The sequence below is a fragment of the Pan paniscus genome, chromosome 17 (assembly GCF_029289425.2).
Source record: "Pan paniscus chromosome 17, NHGRI_mPanPan1-v2.0_pri, whole genome shotgun sequence".
Lineage (NCBI taxonomy): Eukaryota > Metazoa > Chordata > Mammalia > Primates > Hominidae > Pan > Pan paniscus.
Window position 1 is genome coordinate 38436284 of NC_073266.2, and position 14080 is coordinate 38450363.

Genomic DNA, 14080 nt, shown 5'->3' on the forward strand with positions numbered 1-14080 from the left:
GTGATATAGTGAGACTCCATCTCAAAAAAAAAAAAAAGAAGCCAATTATATTGAAACACAGTAATAAACTTTAAAAAAAATGTGTAATTCAGTAGTATATATGCTTCCTTATTAATATATTAAATCACAAGATCTAGTGGCAGTAATTTCAAAGTATTGATGAGCATAAATGATATTTAGAGATAGCTGTAACAACTGTAATAAGAAAACATCTATAATTTCTATCGGTAATAAAAATTAACAACTACTGCTAATAACTGAATTGCTGCCTATGCTCAGAATTGAAACAAGTGCTAAAATTAAGTTATAAGTTAGAGAAAACGTTCACCTTTTATCATCCAAGTTTAAGGACTTCAAATTTCATCCATGGACTCTTTGGGGGAGGTCTATGGATTTCAGGTTAAGGATCCCTAAACTCCGTCATGCAATACTTGCCACTACTCAAAAATTAGCCATTTATCCTTTAATACAGGATAAAGTAAACAAAGAGAAAGGTAGCATATATCAAATCAGTTAAGGCACCATTTGGCAACACTCAAAGTGTATTATCTTCATTACCATTTGCTTTCTTTGGTTCAAAATGTAATTCTGAGCTTCAAAACCTATATATGCAACATTTTCACATGGATGACTCATTAAATACCTCATTCAGCATCTCCAAAATGGAACTTACTGCCTCTGTTCCACACTCCACCCCAATACCAATTTGCTTCTCTTCTAGAGTCCCTAAGTAAATGACAACACCTAGGAATCATCCTTGACTCATCCTCCCTCACTCCCATTTAGTTGAATAAAGTGCCAAGTGCTGCTAATTAAGCAGGAACTTCTTTTGAAAACAGCAAATTTAATATATATTTTTTACTTATTAGTTTAATGACTTTTGATGTTTTTCCATTACGCTTAAATTCCAAATTTCTTAGTACCCCCTGCAAAAAAAAAGAGAAAAAAAATTCTCCCCAATCTAGACCTTGCCATCCTCCCCATTCTCATCTCAGGCTTTTCCTTCCCTCACATCTTACTGGCCAGTCAAGGTCTCTTACCTCACGGCCTTCACAGATACTCACCTCCTGGACCCTAACACTTCCTTCCACTCTTCTCCTAATAATTTCCATTGACTCTTCTGGTTTTAGCTTTCTCTGATCTCTGACAAAACAGTACAGGCATCTCCTGATGTATTCCTGATATTCCTGTATAATTTTATTCTCTCCCCCAATTAACACATACCACACTTCTTTTTTTTTTTTTTTTTGAGACGAAGTCTCGCTCTGTTGCCCATGCTGGAGTGCAGTAGCTCGATCTCGACTCACTGCAAGCTCAGTGGCTCGATCTCGGCTCACTGCAAGCTCCGTCTCCCGGGTTCACGCCATTCTCCTGCCTCAGCCTCCCGAGTAGCTGGGACTACAGGCGCCCGCCACCGCGCCCAGCTAATTTTTTGTATTTTTAGTAGAGATGTGGTTTCACCTTGTGAGCCAGGATGTCTTGATCTCCTGACCTCGTGATCCGCCCGCCTCGGCCTCCCAAAGTGCTGGGATTACAGGCATGAGCCACTGCACCTGGCCTACCACACCTCTTGATAATTACTTACTTGTTTTTCTTGCTAAATTACAAGCTCCTTGTGGAGAGGGGCCATGTCGTGATTTATTCACTACTATATTGTTGACAAGCACATTATATGACACTTTAACTGAAATTTTTATTGAATAAATGAATGTAACTAAAATGATTTGAATGCAGAGAATTTGATTTAAAGAAATGCAAGTGGCCGGGCGTGGTGGCTCACACCTGTAATCCCAGCACTTTGGAAGGCCGAGGTGGGCAGATCAAAAGGCCAGGAGATCGAGACCATCCTGGTTAACACAGTGAAACCCCGTCTCTACTAAAGAATTCAAAAAATTAGCCGGGCATGGTGGTGGGCGCCTGTAGTCCCAGCTACTCGGGAGGCTGAGGCAGGAGAATGCCATGAACCCGGGAGGTGGAGCTTGCAGTGAGCTGAGATCACGGCACTGCACTCCAGCCTGGGTGACAGAGTGAGACTCTGCCTCAAAAAAAATAAAAACAAAAAAATAAATAAATGAAATAAAGAAATGCAAGTAAATATCACTCCACAATCCCTAGCACTAGGTTTTTATTTTAAAAACTATTTAGCAATTCAATATATAATTTTTAAAAGTTTCATCTCAATTTTATTTCCTTGAGGTGATACACTTTCATATGATTATTAGCCAATTCAGCCATTCTTATTACTTCCTCAAACTGATCCCTACTCACCATTACTACCAGTTTGTCACTTGTCTTTTAATTTTGTTTAAAAAATTTTTTGGGCCAGGCACGGTGGGTCACGCCTGTAATCCCAACACGTCGGGAGGCCGAGGTGGATCACCTGAGGTCAGGAGCTCGAGACCAGCCTGGCCAACATGGTGAAATCCCGTCTCTACTAAAAATACCAAAACTAGCCAGGCGTGGTGGCAGGTGCCTGTAATCCCAGCTACTCGGGGGACTGAGGCAAGAGAATCACTTGAACCCGGGAGGCAGAGGTTGCAGTGAGCCGAGATCGCGCCATCATACTCCAGCCTGGGGGACAAGAGTGAGATTTCGTCTCAAAAAAAAAAAAAAAAAAAATATTGGATGTAGAGACTTCTCAACATTTATATAACAGTATCCACCCAGTTCTTCCCCTTATTTACATATTTTATATTTAGAAATTCTTTCCAAATCCTGGGGTCAGTTAATTATTTGCTTATATTCAAATGCCTTTTTAAAAGAAATCTGTATTATACACTTAACCATATAATCTATCAGGAATGGTTAAAAGTGAGAATTTTATCTGTTTTGTACCAAACCCCCCACCTGCTCTGTCACAAAATTACCAGTGTTCCCAATTTTATTTGTTGAATACTTTTCGTGTTACCTTTGCATTTCATTTATTCAATACTATTCACTAAAAACACAAATAATTATTAAAAATTATTGCTTATAATTGATAAGTAATTCAGTATTATGCTAGGTAATTTAAAATAAACGTGAGCATAATTCAAAGATATTTTTTCTGTGAGTCTAATGACAATAACATGCTGAAATTAGACCCACAGAAAAAGATACTCTGAGTTACTGCTCTGGTGAACCACAGTGGAAATTAGAATGGCCACATCAAAAATTTAGTATATTTTAATCTTCAACATTTTACATTTCAAAAAGCACCTGATTTAATGTAAACTAATTTCCCCTTTATTTATTTTTCTTTTTGAGACAGAGTCTTGCTCTGTCGCCCAGGCTGGAGTGCAATGGTGTGATCGCGACTTCCTGTAACCTCTCCCTCCCGGGTTCAAGCAATTCTCATGCCTCAGCCTCCCAAGCAGCAGGGACTACAGGTGCACACCTTCGTGCCCAGCTAATTTTTTGTATTTTCAGTAGAGATGCGGTTTCGCCATGTTGGCCTGGCTGGTCTTGAACTCCTGCCCTCAAGTGATCCACCATGTGCAGCCTAATTTGCCCTTTTAGTTAGCTAATTATGTAAAGAGAAAAAAGCAGTAAGTCAGGCAACTAAATGAATTAGCATTACAGTTTTTTAAGAATACAGACTGTTGGCCGGGTGCGGTGGCTCACACCTGTAATCCCAGCACTTTTGGAGGCCGAGGCGGGCAGATCACGAGGTCAGGAGATCGAGACCATCCTGGCTAACACTGTGAAACCCCGTCTCTACTAAAAATACAAAAAAAAAAATTAGCCAGGTTTGGTGGTGGGCGCCTGTAGTCCCAGCTACTCGGGAGGCTGAGGCAGGAGAATGGCGTGAACCCGGGAGGCGGAGCTTGCAGTGAGCCAAGATCGTGCCACTGCACTCCAGCCTGGACGACAGAGCGATCCATCTTAAAAAAAAAAAAGAAGAATACTGCTTTACTTTCTGATGACTGTAATGAAAACACAGTTGGAACATATTACAAAGCACACAATATATTATTTTCATGAATTAAAAAAAAAAAAAGAATACAGACTGCCAGGAACAAATGTACTTTAAATATTCTGAGGAAAATACATCTATAACTAAGCCAACATAAATACAACTTCTCAATTCTAGCCGAGACACATCATCAATGTATTATCAGTAGTAATCTTTACATCCTCATTTTCTTTCTACTTTCAGATGTTTACAGGGTATAAGCTTTCAAGTAAGTATTTGGTATATAAAACTTTTAATATGAAAAACTTAAAGTATATTCTCACCTGCACTTCTGCTCCATTTCATCTTTTAACTGCATTTCATTATGCAGCTGTTCTTCCAGCTTATAGATTGTTTTTTGCAAACTTTCCTGCTTTAATTTAAAACAAAAACAAAAACTCATTCTACTAAGAATATTTAGACATTTAAAATATCAAGTCTATGTTAATATTTTAAACCTTTTTAGAAAATAATTTAGTTTAATCTTACCTCTTTCTATCTCAATTTTTTTATTATTAATTTAACAAGCACTTTCTTAACATTTACTAAATGTTAGGCCATTAGAAATACAAAAATTAAAAAGATTTGGTTCCTGTTCTCATGAAGCAAATAGTTACATAGTGAGGCAAAGTTAAATTGGAAGAGAAAAAAGAAGCTACAATGTCCCAAAGACGTATACACAAAATATTACAATAGACTGTGGTAAATAATAAAAAAATTATCTACGGAGTGTTCCAAAGGAGAGAAAAGGTCACTTCTAACTCTGCCGAGAATATATAATCCTTGAGTTGAGGCCTAAAAGATAAGAAGAACTGATAATCTGATAAAACAAAGAAGGTGGCACAAGGAAGGCATTTTAGCTAGAATGAACAATGAGCCCAAAAGTAGAAAGGCAGAAGAAAATATGATATATTTGGGAAATGGAAAGAAATCAAGTACTATAGCAGAGCACAGAATGTAATAGGAAAAACAACTCACATTAAGCCTAAGAAGGTAATGATCCTTGTATGCACAAATTGGAGTTGGGGACTTTAACCCATAAGCATTTTAAATGAGAAATGACATAATACTGGCACCTCAGAAACATCACTACAATAATAAGGTTAATGAACAGCTTAGAGGGCAGTGAAGTTCTAAGAAGAGCAACCAGTTAAAAAGCTATCAAAGCAGTTCAGACAAGAGAATATGGATCTGATAAAAGGCAGAGGCTACAGGAATGAAGAGGAAGTAATGGATAAAGGTATCAATTGGAAAGCACAATGTATGACCAAACCGACTGGAAGTTAGAATAGATATAATACCATTATGAAAGATAGCCAACACACTGCTAGGGAGGGAATGGGGACAGGAAAACAGTGAGTTTAGCTCTGGCCTAGTTTGATATGCCTGAGAAGTATACAGAAGAGAGAGAAAGATTCAGGACTGGAGCTCAGACAAGCAAGCTGGACATGAATGAGATTACCTACAGAGAAAGAGCAGAGAGCCAAGATCAGAACTTTGGGAAATGTTAATAATTGAAAGTGAGCAGAGGAGGAAGATCCTGAAAAGAGGATTGAAAAATAAATAAAATTCAAAAATATGGGAGGTAAAAAAGAGGGAAACAATAGGAACATAGAAGAGTTAAAAATGTTTGAAGTTCCAAAGAAGTAGGAAGCAGTCAGTGTCAAATACAGCAAAGAAGAAAAATAAGATATGGGCTGAAAATCATCCATTGTATTTGGCAATTGCAAAGTTGTTCAATAGCATCTCTGCTAAAAGGTTTTCAAGGAAAATTAAATTAGTTGATTTTGTACTTAGTTCTAGGTTGAAATAATTAGTATATCCCCCCTGATATTATTAGAGCAAAAGATAAAGGTAGCAACCACTGATAAACTTATGGTAATCACCACTGAACAAAATCAGCCCAAAGAAAACATGAATCCTTTGAATATTTTTGAAGGCCGAAGGCACTTCTAACTCTACAGTCAAGTAACACAGTGAGAGCTGACTTACAGCAACTCCTTATTATTACGTAGGTCAAAGATTTTTGAGCCCTTGTTAGCAATACATAACTTGCCAAACAGCTCTACTGGGATTAAAATTTAAGAGAAAGATGAACTTAACACCAAATGCGTACTCATGTAGTTCCTTCACCTTTTTCTCATTTTCCCTTTTCACCGCATGTTCGCTTATATTTAAGAGTCAATATATCAAAGAGAAAGAAAAGAATCATTATCAGCTTTTTAAAAATGGCTGCTTACCTCTTCCTCTCCTCTGTTAAAAATATGTAGGCTTGCAATGTCTCTGTGCCCCCCAACAAAAAAATGTAGGCTATAGTAGACAAAAAGTTCAAAGAATGCTCTAGGAATGGACAGATAATTACTCTGGATATTTTTCAGAAAATTCCTGTTAACCCAAAAGGACCTTCTGAAATGTAAGCAAGTAAGATTTTGTTTTACCTCTGTATCAGAACATGAGCTATATAAACAACAGAAAGAACTCAACTAAAATGTATTTTCTGGAGTAATTTACTTCTCAGTGGACAAATTAAGATGATGCTAACTATACTGGTTATTCTCCATTTCCCCCATTCCCTTCTAACCTTGAAAATTCATCCTCTGCTCTTCTTTGCCTTAAAATCTACAGAGTGCATTGCCTGTATTACTCTGTAGCCCTATGATTTTAAGGTTGGTTTCAACCCACAGGAGACACCAGCAGAAATCTGAAGGTAAAAAAAAAGAAATATTCATTCTCCCTACACCCTTTGTGCTTTACTGTGGTTCTCGCAATGCTCTACGTTTTATATTCCTCTTCTATGATGTCAGGCTTTCTCTGAGTTACGATAAGGTTTTCTCTCTTTGCTCCTTCAGTATAGGGCAATGGCTTCCCACTCTTGTTCATACATGGGTGCTTTAGTACCCTTTATTGTTTCCCTCTACTGATGTTCACAGCATGTTAATCATCCCTTCATTAAACTCTTGATTTAATAAATGCAAAAATATGGTGTGTGTGTATACGTGTGTGTGTGTGTATATATATGTATGCAATGGAATATTACTCAGCCTTAAACACGAAGGAAATTTTAATACATACTACAACATGGATGAACCTTGAAGACATTATGCTACATGAAATAAGCCAGTCACATATGGATAAATATTGTATGATTCCATTCATATGAGGTACCTGGAATTGGCAAATTCATTGAGACAGAAAGTAGAACAGTGGTAACCAGGAGCTGGGGGGAGGGTGAAATGAGGAGTTGCTGTTTAATTGGTATAGATTTTTAGTTTGGGATGATGAAAAGGTTCTAGAGATGGATGGCAGTGATGGCTGCACAACTACGTGAAGGTGCTTAATGCCACCGAAATGCACACTTAAAAATGATTAAAATGGTAAATTTCATGTTACATATATTTGCCATACACACAAAACTCTCTGTTTAAATATTTTGAACATGTAATCTGTTTGCCTGTCAAGACCCTTAATGATACATTGATATATCATAGTTCCTGATTCCGAAGATTAAAAAAGATGACCACTGTCAATCTGTGTAACAATTTAGTTTACTAACTGCCTCCAAATATATTATTCCATTTGATATTTGAGCAAAAAATCAGACTGAAAAGGAGATGGGAGATAAAAGTGCCATAAAAATCTAAGTTCAGCTAACCACAGCTTCACAAACAATATATAAATTTACTATCATACCCACAAATATATTATCCACAAAACAATTTTAAAAACAATTTTCTTAATACTAAGAAAATACCTACCAAGCTTTTATCTGCATTGGAGCTAGTTCTGTTATCATTAGGATTTGCTGAAGATAAGTATCTGAGGGAAAGAAAAGTTTAAAAAGAAAACAAAACAAAAAACTCTGTAATATCCCATGACAACCAATAATAAATACTACACGCCTATTTTATGTTCAGTTATAGTAACTTTGTTTTTAAAAATTAAGTATAGGTTCATAATTTTTATAAACATAATTCAGAAATGATATATATATTAAATAAAACACCCAGTTAGGTCTAAAAATAGTAGCAGCCTGTAAACATATGACTTAATATTCCTGCAGCAAAACATAAGAATATTCATACCAAGTAGGATAAATAAAAACCAGTCTCAAGTTAGTTCAGATTAGGCTTTCTGGTCATGAGAGCAGGTTATGACAGGTTTTTCCACCAAACAAATAACTTAAAAACATTCAGTTTTCAGAGCTTTTTGTATATAAGAATTGGGGGTAAGAAACTGCTGACTTCTGCAGACATATGCATAACCACCTCTCCTGCACCCAACTATCCTTCAGCAAAGCATAATATTGCCTCTTCGGGTCAAAAAAGTTTTTGCCTATGTGGGTGAAATAACAGAACCAAAGTTTAGGTGATGCTGCTAATCTTTTGGGACTCCCAGCCTTGCAGAGTTCTTTAAATTCAGTGTAAAGTTAGAATTGTATATAAATAAAGCTATTAGTGAACTAATTTAGAGGTCTTTTTTAGATGTCTCACAAGATTCTCAAACAATCTAAATAGATCATATACGTAAACAATTTTTTAAGCTACCAAATATTATATAAAGGTAAGGTACTAGTACCGCCAGTGTTGCTCCTACTGCCACCATGCTACAACTACCATAATCACTACTTCTACCATCACCACCACTACAGTCAGCACCCTGATTAACCAGTAGAGCTATTGCAAAAGGAGATCAAATAGTTACAGTATACTTCATAGCTATTGGAGGCATGTGTTAACACACCAGATATTAATAATGTTCCAAAAGAGCAGTTTAAGTAAATTTTAAAAATTAGTGAATAACAGAAGATAATCAAGTATCCATTAAGTATCAATAAACATACACAGTATAATGGTACTATAAAAGAAACAGCTAGAAATATGCCACTTCCTAGGTTTTCCTTGAAAATTATTCAGATCAAATGGAGATTCAAATAACTTTAAGACAATAATAGTGGCTGTGTAGCAGCTTTATAGAGGAAAAGTCCCATATAACAAATGACAAATTCTAGGTGTGGTGCAATTTAATTCCATTGACTACTAAGCATCTCAGAAATTCAATGTGAGATTCTGCTTATGTAATATAAATAAGGCATATAGCAATGCCAGTGGAATCTAAATTAGATGAGACTGTTTCATCTCTAAGATATTTTCTAAACTTAACATGCTATGTGACTGAGACTGACATTTTAGTCTTCTGCAAAATTAGTAATATAAGCTTGAATGCAGCAAAGGAAATGTAAGGACATCACTTGTATACATCCATTAATTCTTCCACCTTCTGTCTTTTCTCTATCAAGGTACATTTGCATATTATATTGGTGCTTTTACATAGAATCTGGTCATTTAGGTAACTTTTTACAAAACGGGAGTTACTATATTAGGAATATAGCTTAAGGCTATTTTAAAAATCATGGTTAATTCAGCTATAATTAAGCAACAATGATTTCTGCCCTTGGTATTAAAAGTATATCTGGATTTCAGGGATAAGAATTTCAGAGGTTTTCTATTTCATATCTGTATATTCAAAATTATGCTTACATATTACAATAAAGCTAATCAGTATTTTGCCAGGGCCAGGTGCAGTGGCTCACACCTGTAATCCGCTGGGATTACTTTGGGAGGCCAAGGTGGGTGGATCACTTGAGGCCAGGGGTTTGAGACCAGCCTGGCCAACAGCCTGGCCAACATGGCAAAACCCCGTCTCTAATAAAAATACAAAGATTAGCCAGGTGTGGTGATATGCACCTGTAATCCCAGCTACTCAGAGGCTGAGGCACAAGAATCACTTGAACCCAGGAGGCAGAGATTGCAGTGAGCCAAGATCACACCACCGCACTCCAGCCTCAGCGACAGAGTGAGACTCTTGTTTCAAAAATATATATATATTTTGTTGGTTCTTTCTTTATGAACAGCAACCGTACCTTTGCCTGTTCATGTAGTAAGTGATTACTTAAAAAATACTATATTTATTTGTCAATAGGCTGTGACAGTTAAGAACATAGTATAATTTCTACTTTTAAGAAACTTAAAAATCAGTTTGGGCCATAAAACATGAATACAAAGAAAAGCTAGAGAACATAATCAAGTGCATGATAATGTAGGACAAATAGTATAATAAATGTTTATTTAACTCAAGGTTACCATTATACAGAGAAACCTAAATAAAGTTATTAACTGCTGGACTCTACTACAGAAAATACAAAAACATCGGGGGTTGTTTATATCAACAACTTGAGTGTTTCAGAAACCAAGTCAAAGAATAATTGATAAAAATACAAAAAGTTAACACTTCAGCAGGCTGGGCACAGTGGGTGACACCTGTAATCCCAGTACTTTGGGAGGCCAAGGTGGGCAGATCACCTGAGGTCAGGAGTTCAAGACCAGCCTGACCAACATGGAGAAACCCTGTCTCTACTAAAAATACAAAATTAGCCGGGCATGGTGGCGCATGCCTGTAATCCCAGCTACTCGGGAGGCTGAGGCAGGAGAATCGCTTGAACCCAGGAAGCGGAGGTTGCAGTGAGCCGAGATTGTGCCATTGCACTCCAGCCTGGGCAACAAGAGCAAAACTCTGTCTCAAAAAAAAAAAAAAAAAAAAAGAATGCTTCAGCAAAAACCACCCTGAAGCTCTTCTGTATATGTATGTTAATTGAATACAGTTATAATATTATACTCACAGAGTGTTAGGGAGGAAAAAAAGATAAGTGCCAGCTATCTCATTGATGTAGCAACAAAAAGTATTAAGTACTATCTTACAGTGGATTACTGAAGAAGTTTCAAAAAGCCGGACTAAATGGTCTTTTTGTTTTCTAAGATTAACTTGAATGGCTTACACTAAAATGACAAGACCCTTCACTTTAAAATAAGATTAGTTATAATGACCTCAAATGTAATAATTTACTCCAAGCCAATCAGTTATCTGATATCATTCCAAAGGAGTATAATTTGATTAGAAGTATATATTTTTGAGGTAATTAAAAGTAGATTTAACCCACCCAGTAAGTGTTATCGTATAGTTCAATGCATTATACTGGTATAGCACTTTGTTTAGATTTCTTTTTCTTTCTTTTTTTTTTTTTTTGAGACAGAGTCTCGCTCCATTGCCCAGGCTGGAGTGCAGTGGCGTGATCTTGGCTCACTGTAACCTCCGCCCCCCAGGTTCAAGCGATTCTCCTGCCTCAGTCTCCCAAGTAGCTGGGATTATAGGCATACGCCACCACACCTGGCTAATTTTTGTATTTTTAGTAGAGACGGGGTTTCACCACATTGGCCAGGCTAGTCACGAACTCTTGACCTCAAGTGACCTGCCCACCTTGGCTTCCCAAACTGCTGCGATTACAGGCGTGAGCCACCGTGCCTGGCCGAGATTTCTACTATGTAGTTCTTACCAACCTACATTGCACAATTTATCCATTTCTCACCAAGATGTGAGCATCTCAAGAGAAGGCACTGTATCTTATTCATCCTTCTCCATGCAATTTGGTGCTCAGTATATACCTGACAAATAATAAGTTATCAAAGATATCTGTGGAATGAATGAATGCTCAGCACACTAAAATAATGTTAAATGTTTAACTTAAATCTCAAGTACATTACAGTAAAGCTAACATGAACTCATACTAATGGTAATAATAGTTAACACTGAGTGCTTACACCATGCAAAGCACTATTCTAAGTGCTGTACTGTGTTTTAATTTACTTAAACCTTATAACAATCCTATCAGGTAAGTAGGCAAGCAGTATTACTGTTATTATCATCATCCCTATTTTTGAGGAAATGGAGGCATAAAAGGCCAAAGTTATTTGTCCAAGGTCACAGTGGAGGTAATACTACATTTTATAACACATGGTAAATTAAACAGGTTTGGGGAGGAATCACTTAATTTTTGAAGAGCTAAAAATTGATACAGCATCAATATGGTGATGATAATGCTAGAAAAGTCTACATGCTGGCCAGGCACGGTGGGTCACGCCTGTAATCCCAGCACTTTGGGAGGCCGAGGCAGGCAGATCCATGAGGTCAGGAGTTCAAGACCAGCCTGGCCAACATGGTGAAACCACATCTCTACTAAAAATACAAAAATTAGCTGGGTGTGGTGGCAGGTACCTGTAATCCCAGCTACTCGGGAGGCTGAGGCAGGAGAATTACTTGAACCCAGGAGGTGGAGGTTGCAGTGAGCCAAGATTGTGCCACTGCACTCCAGCCTGGGCGACAGAGCAAGACTCCATTGTGGAAAAAAACAAAACAAAACAAAACAAAAAAAGTCTACATGTTGTTTCAAAATGTATTATAAACCATAAGTCTACAGATCAAAATATCAGTATTTATAGCATTTTTTGACCTATTAATTGTTGTTAACTTGAGGATATATAGTATATCATTTAGCAAAAAAAATTTTGAAAAACAATGTCCTAAACATGGATGAGTCCAAGAGAAATTAAATATGAAATACTGGAAATATCATGCATCAATGAAAAATTGCATAATAAGGTGTATCTTTATATACCATTAAATCTACTTTAAAATGATTTTTAGATATTTCTAAGAACAAAATCAGCACTTACTCCTACAATCACTGTTTAGCATACTTACCTACGATTGCTATAATATGTAAATCCTACAAAAGGTAGTTGATTGCCAACGAAAGCTTTAGGAATAGGGAATGTTTCTTCCTCTCCTTTATCTTCTTCCAAGTCATCAAAATTACTAGTATCAATGTCACTACTTAAATCGGGTACAACTGGTGCTACAGCTAAAGACAAAACAAAATTAGTTGTTCACTTCAAACTTAAAATACAAGTAAAGTGAAGCACATTCCATACCAACTACTGATGGTTTCTCTCTTATAAAAGCTTGCAAACCACAAATTCCACCTGGCTTGAATCCTATTACACTAAGCTTTACCAGGACTAAAAATCAACTGATAATTGATCATTATGTAATTCTATGAAACAATTATCTTCAAAGTCACCTATAATTATCTATACCTTGGGTTTAACTTGACTATTACAAATCAAGTATTACTAAGGTTTGTTTTAGAATGTACCAAGGTATAAAATACACAAAAGCATTCGGGACTACAGAAAAGACTTTTTAGAAACTAAAGCATAACAAACTGTACTCGAAAAAATTGTTTAGCTTTAAATATAGTATTTTTTGGTTAATCTGCTTTATAGTAAACCAGAAATTAAGGTTACTTCTTAGCTTCCTGGACATAATAATTTGGTACTGAAATATTTTTACTCACTCAGAATCCAGATGATCAATACTCCTTTCTCCCACCCCAATATCTCCATAAGATTAAGCCACAGAAGCAATGGATTTGGAATTGTATTTTCAGACTAGCTACCTCTAGAATCAAGTGATTAAGACTAATGCAGTGAGGTATTTATGATATCATTGTTAATAAAAAAGGGCAGTAATATAAAAAATGGACATGACATCTTCAAGAATTATAAATTTGATGTGGACCAAGTCTTCCATATACTTAATAATATAAAACCGTATGTGACAACGTTTAAATATTCCTAATACAGGAGAAAATTCCATATAAAACTAATACTACTAACATCTATTTTTGGGGCTTGAATGTTAGAAGGGTACATCTAAAAATAAATTCTAAGAAAATAAAATTTTAAGAAAATTTATTTTTTAGCTTAAAGATACTGTAGTATAATAAAACATCCCTGAATTATGATCATCAAAATACTAAAAAATTATTTTAGGTGCAATAACCTCATGTTCTTTTAGGGAAAAGGAATCAATTTTCTTTTCAATCATCTGGGTATTTCAGGCAAGAAATACCTATTCTTGTGCCATCTGAGACACAGTAAATTAATATTTAGGGAACGAAACAACACATTTAGCCAAATGAAGCTGTAGTACTAACAGTAACACAAGAGTGATATTAGGGCTTTTCCACCATTCCACTTTCCTTAATGGCCAACAGAACTGTCTGATTAGACATGGTCAGCTTTCTAATATTTGTAAAATGAGGGGAAAACACTAAACAGTTGCCGCCCTTGGGAAATACAGAAGTTAATTATGGTCTTGGCATACATTTTATGTTAAAAGAGTGATCTCAATCAGAGACACTTTTGCCTGCTGGAAGGTGTTCAGCAATGTCTGGGTACATATTCTGGTTGT

At 36.3% G+C, this 14080-nt stretch overlaps 1 protein-coding gene across 3 annotated transcripts in view; it reads right to left on the reverse strand.

Annotated features, from left to right (window-relative positions):
* The window catches only part of ROCK1 (Rho associated coiled-coil containing protein kinase 1), a 160519-nt gene that overhangs the window by 66966 nt on the left and 79473 nt on the right, over positions 1–14080 (reverse strand). For 2 of the 3 annotated variants that reach the window (XR_008621949.2, XM_003815640.6), the window contains exons 10-12: positions 12527–12686; positions 7690–7750; positions 4219–4307 (exon numbers count right to left, since the gene is read on the reverse strand). Coding sequence is in view for 2 of the 3 variants with exons in the window: in XM_003815640.6 (XP_003815688.3) it covers positions 4219–4307; positions 7690–7750; positions 12527–12686 (310 nt within the window). In the remaining variant the exon portion in view is untranslated. The remainder of the gene's footprint in view (positions 1–4218; positions 4308–7689; positions 7751–12526; positions 12687–14080) is intronic. The other variant, XM_008968595.6, reaches the window with a different exon arrangement.